General features: G+C 40.7%; 1 protein-coding gene across 1 annotated transcript in view; it reads right to left on the bottom strand.

Moving 5' to 3' along the window:
• LOC140480631 (V-type proton ATPase 116 kDa subunit a 1-like) overlaps positions 1-12,155 on the bottom strand; it is a 145,906-nt gene that overhangs the window by 41,007 nt on the left and 92,744 nt on the right. The window contains exons 16-17 of the mRNA XM_072575759.1: positions 4,979-5,195; positions 2,788-2,895 (exon numbers count right to left, since the gene is read on the bottom strand). Coding sequence (XP_072431860.1) covers positions 2,788-2,895; positions 4,979-5,195 — 325 coding nt within the window. The remainder of the gene's footprint in view (positions 1-2,787; positions 2,896-4,978; positions 5,196-12,155) is intronic.

Genomic DNA, 12,155 nt, shown 5'->3' with positions numbered 1-12,155 from the left:
ACAAGCCTTCTCAAATTTTCAGTTGTCATTGTTTTTTACTTGGCAATTTAAGAAGCAGGAGAGTCAGTAACTGAATTTCTGATTTGGTTAAGACTGGCAGATTTTGGTTTAACCTTTAATGAGATGTTGATTGACTATTTGGTATGTGGGATTTATGATGTAATCATGCAAAAACACCTACTAGCTAAAGCCCAACTGGATTACAAATCCAGGCACTACAACTAGCTTTATCATTAAAAAATGCAGCAAGTGGAGAATATAAGTTGCAGAATCTTCTGACAGAAATGGATGCCCTCCCTGTGTGACTGAGTTTGGGAAATGTCTCTTAAATGAAAGAAATTGGAATACCTCACTCAGGACATATCTTGAAAAGAGAGACTCTATATCAGCCCACAGCAAAACCCCAAATCAAAGCCAAGCTTCAGCCAAATAGTTAAAATTTCCTTCAGGATTCAGCAAGCCATTGTAGTTGCTGCAGATGTGCGGACCCGAGACAGCAAAAGAGGTCCAGAAACACAGAACTTATTGGCCAATATCAGGAGAGTGCACACCTTGGACGTTCCACCTAAATCTGATTTGGAACAGTTAAATTGCTTAGCAACATCCAAATCAGAACTGATCAAAATAAGTGTCTGGTTAAGTGGTCACCCAGAACTAATGGCAGTCAATACTGACACTGCTATTTCAAATGATTGCAGAACCAGTCATTAACAAAATTTGGTCTGGACTCCAACCCTCAGGTTTGCTCAAGACCTTAGTTAGACTGAGAATCTAGACCAGTGAACATTTACAGATTAAGGGTACAACTTTGGTTCTGGTCTGTTAGAAAAGCAACTGGTTCAGTTATCACTGATTATAGTAAAAGACTCAGGCCCAAGCTTAATAGGGCGAAATTGATTGAGAAAGATTCACATAGATTAGCTCAACATTTCTCAATGTGAAAATGACTCCCTGAGTGAAGTCCAAATTAAATACCCGGAGGTCATTCAGGAGGGTCTAGGGATTATCAATGGAGCAAAGGCCACCTTGCATGTTGACCAGGAATAAATTCCATGATGCTGCAAGGCCCACCCAGTGCCATTTGCCTTATGGGCAAAAGTAGAGGCAGAAGGAATCATCAAACTCAGTACAGTTTGTGGAAAGGGCATCACTTACCAGTCATACCGATTGTGAAGCCTGACAGGCCAGTTCAGCTTTTTGGGGATTTTAAACAAATAGTAAACTACTTTTCACAGCTGGATAAATACACAATCCTGTGCATTGAGAATTTACATGGAATTTACAGGGCATGAATCTTATGTTTTTGCAATTGCGGTTAGATGAGGATTCCCAGCAATATGCTACAATTAATACCCATTAGGGTTTGTACCAATATACAATACTGCCAGTTGGGTTATCATCAACCTATGTAATTTTTCAGCAGATAATGGAGAACATTTCACAAGGTCTACCCCAGGTTGCCATTTGTCTAGATGATTTGCTAATAAAAGGGAAAACTAATAAGGAGCACTTGGAGAACTTGGACATCGCCCTTAAACATTTCCCCCTGGCAGGCATATGCCGTAGAAGGGAAAGGTGTCTTTATCAGTCACCCCAATAAACCTACTTGGTCTACAAATTTGATTCGACTGGGTTACACATGTTGGAAGACAAAGTGAGGGCAATCAAAGGTGCCCCTGCTCCCACATCTATCCAGGAGCATAGGTCTTTCCTTGAGCTAAGTTATTGCTAGAAAGTTCATACACAACCTGACTTCCATTCTGGCACTTTTGCATCAACTCTTAGAAAAGGGTCAGCCTTGGAAATGGTTTCAAAGTGACAGCTATCTTCCTCTAAAGTGTTGGCATACTCCGATTCCATACAAGACCTGGCATTGACATGAAGCTTCCCCATATGGCTTTGGAGTAGTATTAGCTCACAGGTAGCCCAATGGAGAGGAACATTCAAGAGTGCTTGCATCCAGGACTTTGGCTAATGCAGAGCACAAATATGGTAAAAACAATGACTGCAGATGCTGGAAACCAGATTCTGGATTAGTGGTGCTGGAAGAGCACAGCAGTTCAGGCAGCATCCAAGGAGCTTTGAAATTGATGTTTCGGGCAAAAGCTCTTCCTGATGAAGGGCTTTTGCCCGAAACGTTGATTTCAAAGCTCCTTGGATGCTGCCTGAACCGCTGTGCTCTTCCAGCACCATTAATCCAGAGCACAAATATGTCTAGATAGAGAACAAAGGTTTGGTGTTCACATTTAGAGTCAGGAGGTTCCACCAATACCTTTATAATTTGCATTAGTAATAGACCACAAACCCCTGCATAAAGAGGACAAGGAATGCTGCCCATAGCTTTAGGTCAAATTCAGTGGTCGGCTCTAATATTAAGTACATGTAATAGGCAGACAGATTTTTAATCGGTTAGGAAATCAAGGTTGTAGAAATAAACATGAAATTTGAGGATTATCAGATCAGCCATGATTTCATTGAATAGTGGAGCAGACTTGATGGTCTGAACAGTCTACTTTTGCTCCTACATCTGATAGGAGCAAAGACAGGCTAATAACTAGAATAATGTTTTGTGCAATATATGTCACAATGCTGGTGTTCTCATAAAACAATGTAACCTTTGCCTTATTGTGAACAAAACCAGTGGAGATTCATCAGTTTAAAGTAAACACTTTTACTTGTGTTACAAGATCAGACAGAGGATGATCAATTGAACCCGTTAAGTATTCATCTGCTTATCACGAACAATAATCTGTTTCTCAAATTGTGACAGCTTGGATATTGACTTACCACATGTTTTGTTCTTTGGTGGTCACTGTAGAGCAGATAGGGTTTAATAAGGAGCATCCATGGAACTGCGAGCAGGGCAATGAGAACTAAAAATGTTTGGATGCTCCTCTGGAAAAGAGAAACATATTTTGTAGAAAGATTCTATTTTGCACCTTAGATGTTATCAATGAACTTCAATTCTGATTTTCCTAATCATTGCTACAGAACTTTATGTTCGCACACCTTAAACATAATAAACAGTGTCTATGTTCTTGAATTTCTACGCAGTGGTTGGAACTAATTGTGCGGATACCATTGTATACTAACAAGTATTTTTGTTCATTCAAAGTGCTTGATTGCATCCATTTTTAGAGTTATTTAGGAATATGCATAGGCAGTAGCATAATAGTAATGTTGCTGGACTAGCACCCCAGATTAATGTTTTGGGGTTATGGGTTTGAAAATCAGCGTGGTAGATGGTAAAATGTGAACTCAATAAAACTTGGAATTAAGAAAAATCTAGTGCCAACCATGTTCACTCTTGACTGTTGTAAAAATCCATTTGGTTCACTAATGTCTTTTATGGAAGCAAATTTGCATTTTTACTTCCATGTGGCTCCAGATCCACAGCAATGTGTTGACTCTTAATTCCCCTTGGGTAAATGTATGAATGGGCAACAAAGGGTGACCTAGACAGTGACACTAATGTTCCATGAATAAATGAAAAATGTTCTGTACACACCGAGATGGAGGAAAATTCATAATATTTTCGCTGCCTCTTTCATATTGCGATAGATACAGGACAAATATCAAAGGTAGTTTCTTTACTCAGAGAGTAGTAGGGAACATGGAATGCACTACCTGCAACAGTAGTAGACTCGCCAACTTTAAAGACATTTAACAGGTCATTGGATAAACATATGGATGATAATAAAATAGTGTAGGATAGATGGGCTTCAGATTGGCTCCACAGGTCGACACAATATTGAGGGCTGCACTGTATGTTCTATGTTCCATGTGCTCTGAATTCTCTTTATGTATCAGGTCTACTTCTAATCATGTCTTATTTCTTTGTCACACACCTACTAAGCCCACTACCTCTATCACCTAGAAGAACAACAGCAGCAGATACATACTGTAAGGTCCCTTCCAAATCACGTACCATTCTGACTTAGGAATGTCTTGCTTTTCGTTCATCATCACTTGGACAGCATCCTGAAAGTCCTTATCTAACAATATTGGGAGTATAATTACACTACATGAGTGTAGCAATTCAAGGAGGTATGTTGCTATCATCTTCTCAAGAATATTAACAATGGGCAATAAATTCTGTTTTTGCCAGCAAAACCTATATTCTCTTGTCCCTATTAGTCTCTGACAACTATCGTGTTAATACCAGCTGTGACAGGATGTAGGCTTAAATTAGCATTAATTGACCTTCTGGCCAGGGACTTAATCAAGGTTCAGGAAAATATGTGAATCTTAGTCTTGACCATTACATAATTGATAAACTCACTTCGACATCCATTTCACTGTTATACTTCAGGTACCACAGCTCCACATTTGGAAAACTGTGACATTGAGCAAAATTAAGCCCTCTAAATGCTCTAAGGTCTCATGATAAGTAACTTAAACCTGAATGTTTTAATTGTTTGTGCCCATCCATGTGGATACTAGAGGAGATTGACTCTTAGCAAAATAAAAAAATGCGTCAAAAACATTTTGCAGAAATGTAGGACAGAGTTTGTGACTTGGATATAGGGATTGTCTTACATTTTCACTTCATAATGAAATTATCCAATTCCCCCTGATTCCGCATAACCTGAAACTAGTACTTGATCAGACTTTCTGGCTGCCAAGATATGAATGGTCAACTCATATAATAATAATTGCTCCTGTTATATGAATGCGATACATTCTTTTATTATTAAGATTGAAGTTCCTGCATTCATAATAAAATCAAAGGAAACCTATTAAGTAGTGTAATCAGATTGTGACATGATTTTAAAACTCCCATTGAACTCTCATCATGACATTGCTTATAATTGTTGATGAAACTCTGTTATTGTTTTAAAATTGCAACACCCTTTTCATTGTTAATAATCATTACTGAGGACTGAATTTATTAAAACATATAACACTACTCTAATAATCTTAATAAAAAATTTTCAAACAAACCAAACAGCCATACCCAGTTTTCTAAAGTGCCCACCTGCTTACAGTAGAAAGGTGTCATTGCTGGACCACTGTAGTTAAACATTAACATGTTAATGAAGTGAACAAGGATGCTGGGTGCGATCTCAGACTCAGACACAGTGAAAACACACCATTTGAAGATGATCAGGAAGACCAAATAGCCAAATAAGGCAGTCAAGAAAATGACCTCTGGGATAAACTCCAGGAAGATATTGGTAAGTTCCTTAAAGTAACTGAAAATAAATGCAGAAATTCTGAGTGAGTGAGCAACTCTGCATGATCCTGAATAATCCATTTTAATTGCAAAATCACCAAGATTCTGTTATTATGTGAAGAAAATGTTTATGAAATGGTATTTGTTATTACAAATAATATATAGCCAAATAAATCTATACATTAAAAATTGTATTAAAGAATAATTAAACAATGGGACACATTATTTCTAACAAAGGAACAGATTTTTAGCTTTGCCACACCGGCATAATGTATTGTTAAGGCAGCATCCAGAAAAGAAAATATAGTAGCAGATTGCTAATTTTTACTACAGTATTCTGATACTTCTTCCTTCCCTTTTATGAAAGGAAACTTCATCCCCTCAACTTCTCACCATCAGAATTTCTTTTCTGTTCTTTGCCCAAATGTTGTTTAAGGCCTACATGAGAAAGATGACAACTTGCCTAATTTACAAATGTAGGACCAGAGAGCTAGTTTTATCTGGATGATGCAGTCATGACACTGATTTGGAAAGTTGCTGCTATTTCTATTATACATCAGACAGCTGGCCAAATGCAGGAGCTTTCCAATCTCTGACCTCAAGAGGCAGGAGCTACCATCGTATTTAAAGGGCTACTAATCATGCCTTCATTGTTGTTTCTGCTGCATAGAGCTGTCTGAAAGCATTGCTTCCCAAACTTTATCCTATTGTGATACCCATGATCCCAGTCTGTGGGTAGAACGTGACACATGAGAAATTGAGTCTTCAATTTTGGGCAGGTAGGCCATGCCCAGTACATCTTCTGCTTCAAGCTGATATAGAGACCTAAACTTACTTATTATTATAAATACTATAACTTTCTATTGGCAAGGAAGGGGATATTGTATTTGTACCTTTTGCCATTCAGACACTTAACTTTGAAGAACTTTGGGTCCTGTGCATTTATAAGGCTGCTACTTCACCTCCCAGTTGATCTGAGTTTGCAACCAGAAGATGCTGAACTCAGTTGTTATGCTGTAACATCTGTTTTATGACTTGAAATGTACTTTCCTAAGCATGTAGTTCTTCTGCCAAGTTAAAGGAGTGGCTATGGGCATCCGCTTGTGTCCCAGTCATGCCCCTCTTTATGGAATATGTGGAACAATCCTTGTACCAGTCCTACACTGCCCCCCTCCCACAACTCCTTTTTTGGTACGTTGATGACTGCTTTGGTACTACTTCATGCTCCCGTCAAGATTTGTTCATTTTGCCTTCAGCTTCCACCCCTCCTTGAATTTCATATTGCTAATTTCTGACACTTCACTTCCTTTTCCTGATCTCCTGTCTCCATGTTGGGAAATAAACTGTCCATTGCCATCCATTACAAAGCCACTGACTCCCATAGCTACCTTCATTTGAGCTCGTCACACCCTACATCGTGCAAGGACTCTATCCCATTCTCCCAGTTCCTTCGCCTACATCACATCTGTTCAAATGATGCCACCTTCCAAAACAATGCTGCTGACATGGCTTGCTTCTTCCATGACTGTGGTTTCCCACCTACTATGGCTGACAGGAATGTTAGGGGATTCTGTAGTCAGAGGTACAGATAGACGTTTCTGTGGCCAGCAGAGAAAAAGCAGAATGGTGTGTTGTTTCCCTGGTGCCAGGATCAAGGATGTCTCAGAGAGGTTGCAGAATGTTTTCACGGGGGAGAGGGGCCAGCAGGAGGTCATTGTGCACATTGCCGCAGAGTGCAGTGGAGGCCAGGATGCTAAATGTCTTCAAGGCAGAGATTGATAGATTCTTGTTGTCTCGGGGAATTAAGGGCTACGGGGAGAATGCAGGTAAGTGGAGTTGAAGTGCCCAGCAGCCATGATCGAATGGCGGAGTGGACTCAATGGGCCGAATGGCCTTACTTCCACTCCTATGTCTTATGGTCTTATGGTCTTATGGAACCAACGACATTGGAAGGGAAAAGGTTGAGACTCTGAAGGGAGATTACAGAGAGTTAGGCAGAAATTTAAAAAGGAGGTCCTCAAGGGTCGTAATATCTGGATTACTCCCAGTGCTACGAGCTAGTGAGGGCAGGAATAGGAGGATAGAGCAGATGAAAGCATAGCTCAGGAGCTGGTGTTTGGGAGAAGGATTCCCATTTTTGGATCATTGGAATCTCTTTTAGGGTAGAAGTGACCTGCACAAGAAGGACGGATTGCACCTAAATTGGAAGGGGACTATTTTACTGGCAGGGAAATTTGCTAGAACTGCTTGGGAGGATTTAAACTAGTAAGGTGGGGGGGTGGGACCCAGGGAGATAGTGAGGAAAGAGATCGATCTGAGACTGGTACAGCTGAGAACAGAAGTGAGTCAAACAGTCAGGGCAGGCAGGGACAAGGTAGGACTAATAAATTAAACTGCATTTATTTCAATGCAAGGGGCCTAACAGGGAAGGCAGATGAACTCAGGGCATGGTTAGGAACATGGAAGTGGGATATCATAGCAGTTACGGAAACATGGCTCAGGGATGGGCAGGACTGGCAGCTTAATGTTACAGGATACAAATGCTACAGGAAGGATAGAAAGGGAGGCAAGAGAGGAGGGGGAGTGGCATTTTTGATAAGGGATAGTATTACAGCTGTGCTGAGGGAGGGTATTTCCGGAAATACATCCAGGGAAGTTATTTGGGTGGAACTGAGAAATAAGAAAGCGATGATCACCTTATTGGGATTGTATTATAGACCCCCCAATAATCAGAGGGAAATTGAGAAACAAACTTGTAAGGAGGTCTCAGCTATCTGTAAGAATAATAGGGTAGTTATGGTAGGGGATTTTAACTTTCCAAACATCGACTGGGACTGCCATAGTGTTAAAGGTTGAGATGGAGAAGAATTTCCTAAGTGTGCACAAGACAATTTTCTGATTCAGTACGTGGATGTACCTACTGGAGAAGGTGCAAAACTTGACCTACTCTTGGGAAATAAGGCAGGGCAGGTGACTGAGGTGTCAGTGGGGGAACACTTTGGGGCCAGCGACCATAAATCTATTTGTTTTAAAATAGTGATGGAAAAGGCTAGACCAGATCTAAAAGTTGAAGTTCAAAATTAGAGAAAGGCCAATTTTGACATTATTAGGCAAGAACTTTCGAAAGCTGATTGGAGGCAGATGTTCACAGGTAAAGGGACGGCTGGAAAATGAGAAGCCTTCAGAAATGAGATAACGAGAATCCAGAGAAAGTATATTCCTGTCAGGGTGAAAGGGAAGGCTGGTAGGTATAGGGAATGCTGGATGACTAAAGAAATTGAGGGTTTGGTTAAGAAAAAGAAGGAAGCATATGTCAGGTATAGACAGGATAGATCGAGTGAATCCTTAGAAGAGTATAAAGAAAGTAGGAGTATACTTAAGAGGGAAATCAGGAGGGCAAAACGGGGACATGAGATAGCTTTGGCAAATAGAATTAAGGAGAATCCAAAGGGATTTTACAAATATATTAAGGACAAAAGGGTAACTAGGAAGAGAATAGGGCCCCTCAAAGATCAGCAAGGCAGCCTGTGTGGGGCCGCAGAAAATGGGGAGATACTAAATGAATATTTTGCATCAGTATTTACGGTGGAAAAGGATATGGAAGCTGTAGACTGTAGGGAAATAGATGGTGACGTTTTGCAAAATATCCAGATTACAGAGGAGGAAGTGCTGGATGTCTTGAAACGGTTAAAAGTGGATAAATTCCCAGGACCTGATCAGGTGTACCCGAGAACTCAGTGGGAAGCTAGAGAAGTGACTGGGCCTCTTGCGGAGGTATTTGTATCATCGATAGTCACAGGTGAGGTGCCGGAAGACTGGAAGTTGGCAAACGTGGTGCCACTGTTGAAGAAGGGCGGTAAAGACAAGCCAGGGAACTATAGACCAGTGAGCCTGACCTCGGTGATGGGCAAGTTGTTGGAGGGAATCCTGAGGGACAGGATGTACATGTATTTGGAAAGGCAAGGACTAATTCGAGATAGTCAACATGGCTTTGTGCATGGGAAATCATGTCTCACAAACTTGATTTAGTTTTTGAAGAAATAACAAAGAAGATTGATGAGGGCAGAGCAGTAGATGTGATCTATATGGACTTCAGTAAGGCGTTCGACAGGGTTCCCCATGGGAGACTGATTAGCAAGGTTAGATCTCATGGAATACAGGTAGAACTAGCCATTTGGATACAGAACTGGCTCAAAGACAGAGGGTGGTGGTGGAGGGTTGTTTTTCAGACTGGAGGCCTGTGACCAGTGGAGTGCCACAAGGATCGGTGCTGGGTCCTCTACTTTTTGTCTTTTACATAAATGATTTAGGTGCGAGCATAAGAGGTACAGTTAGTAAGTTTGCAGATGACACCAAAATTGGAGGTGTAGTAGATAGCGAAAGGGTTAGCTCAGATTACAACAGGATCTGGACCAGATGGGCCAATGGGCAGAGAAGTGGCAGATGGAGTTTAATTCAGATTAATGCGAGATGCTGCATTTGGGGAAAGCAAATCTTAGCAGGACCTATACACCTCATGGTAAGGTCCTAGGGAGTGTTGCTGAACAAAGAGACCTTGGAGTGCAGGTTGATAGCTTCTTGAAAGTGGAATCGCAGGTAGATAGGATAGTGAAGAAGGCGTTTGGTGTGCTTTCTTTTATTGGTCAGAGTATTGAGTACAGGAGTTGGGAGGTCATGTTGCAGCAGTACAGGACATCGGTTAGGCCACTGTTGGAATATTGCATGTAATTCTGGTTGAGCTGCCAGAGGAAGTGGTTGAGGCTGTTACAATTGCAACATTTAAGAGGTATTTGGATGGGTATATGAATAGGAAGGGTTTGGTGGGATATGGGCTGGGTGCTGGCAGGTGGGACTAGATTGGGTTGGGATATCTGGTCAGCATGGACGGGTTGGACTGAAGGGTCTGTTTCCATGCTGTACATCTCTATGACTGTGAGCGACTAGGTTTATAGAGTCATAGAGTCATAGAGATGTACAGCATGTAAACAGACCCTTCGATCCAACCCATTCATGCCGACCAGATATCCCAACCCAATCTAGTCCCACCTGCCAGCACCCGGCCCATATCCTTCCTATTCATATACCCATCCAAATGCCTCTTAAATGTTGCAATTGTACCAGCCTCCACCACTTCCTCTGGCAGCTCATTCCATATACGTACCACCATCTGCATGAAGAAGTTGCCCCTTAGGTCTCTTTTATATCTTTCCCCTATGCTGACTCAGTTTGTTAATGTGCTTTTGGAGTCTGACAATATTGCAACTATGGCAGTTGCAGTGAGAAGTAATGGAATGTTTTGTAGAGATTCCAGACATTTTGGATGATGGAAGAGTCCATCCAAGCTAATGTTGTGCTCATGCCTCAGATGTATGCATACAGCTTCCTCTGTTGAGGAAGACTGTCTGTTGAGAGACTGGTGGTGCTCATGGAGAACTGGATCCATCAACTGATGCACACAGAGCTGTATACTATCGCCTTCTCCATATATTCAATACAGCAACAGCAAATCAACAGGCAAATAAGGCACCTATAATCTCCATCTGGTCCTACTCTTCAATTGAGGAAGAAGCTACAAGTGTGCCTCACAAGGGTGGATTACTGGCTGCCTTCTACTTCTTGGTCCTTCTCGCAGGGAGCTGTATGGATAGCACTTTCCAATGCTTCTGCTAATGACAGCAGCACCTCAAATAGCCGTAATAACAGGAGAATTCTGCATGTATGCGGAAACCTGTCAGCATATTATAACCTTCTATGTCTCAGATGGCCAGAGGATGGCTGCCAACATCACCATAGCCACAGAACAGCCAAATCAGCTTTGCATGACTGTACTAACACACAATGATATAAAACAACACACAAGAAAACCCTCTTTTTCTCCAAATGCAGCTGCCAAAGTTGAAAATATCTAAGAATAGCTTCCCTGGAAATTAACTTATGTCCATCTTATTTTTATCAGTTTTGCTGTCACTTCATTATCTATCTAAAGTTGTGCATGTGTTTCCCACTACAGAGCCAAGCAAGTGAAAGAAATTACATTTTTTAAAAAAATTGTTTTCAGATTTATCTTGCATAGGAGTCCAGTTTTCCTTCCAATTGGCCAGTGGATGTCAAACTTTCTATGGGGATTGGGTGGCTAGACACCAGAGATGTAACAGTAATGGTGCTTGCTTCTGTATCATGCAAATTAGGTAACCTTCTGATCCTGGGAACTCCAGTGGAATCAACTGTAGTAGTAGATGTGATCTCTGAGGAAGCTCAGTTTTTTATAACTGACTATTAATTCTCAAATGACTCATTATTGTGAAAATTCTAGGTCAAGTCATAATTAACAAAAAGCAGTATGGTTCCATGATAACTATTCCAATGGTGATAATTACTAACTATTTTCTGTACCTCTGAATCATCTGTCCTTGTCTCGATCTAAAACAAAATTGCTATTGTTTGGTTCCCTACCAAAGCTCACTTTAAAGCCTCTTAAAATGGTTATCAGATTATTTTCTCAAATCACACTTCTGTTGTGGTTGGTAGCTTATTCTTTAAGTTTTTTTCCATAACCTCACAGGTTCCATGATCAATGACCCTACACCTTTGTGATACAACCCTAGTCTTTTGCTGATAACTTAATATTATGACTCTAATGATAATAGGTTCTTACTATCTATAATCTGCTCTGTAAAATAATTGAATCATTACATCTTGATCCTCTCCATGACTTTCAGCGAATTGAAGAAAATGTGGTTCTTTCAATTTTACAAAGACATTGTTTCCTTATGTTTCTCTAAAAAAAACCCATTTCACTTTTGTGTTATTTTTAGACGTCTACTGGCATTCTTTCTTGCCTCCTACTTGGACATCAGTTGAAACTCCATGTTACTTGCTTTCTGCTATTAAACCAAGCATTTTTTTCCTTTTCACAGATCGTAATTCCCATGAAGTCTAGCCCCGACCCAAAAGCCTCATTCCTGATGAACGGCTTATG

The sequence above is a fragment of the Chiloscyllium punctatum genome, chromosome 8, assembly GCF_047496795.1.
Source record: "Chiloscyllium punctatum isolate Juve2018m chromosome 8, sChiPun1.3, whole genome shotgun sequence".
Taxonomy (NCBI): domain Eukaryota; kingdom Metazoa; phylum Chordata; class Chondrichthyes; order Orectolobiformes; family Hemiscylliidae; genus Chiloscyllium; species Chiloscyllium punctatum.
Note: the sequence above shows the minus strand (reverse complement) of the source record. Positions and strands in the feature narration are given on the sequence as shown.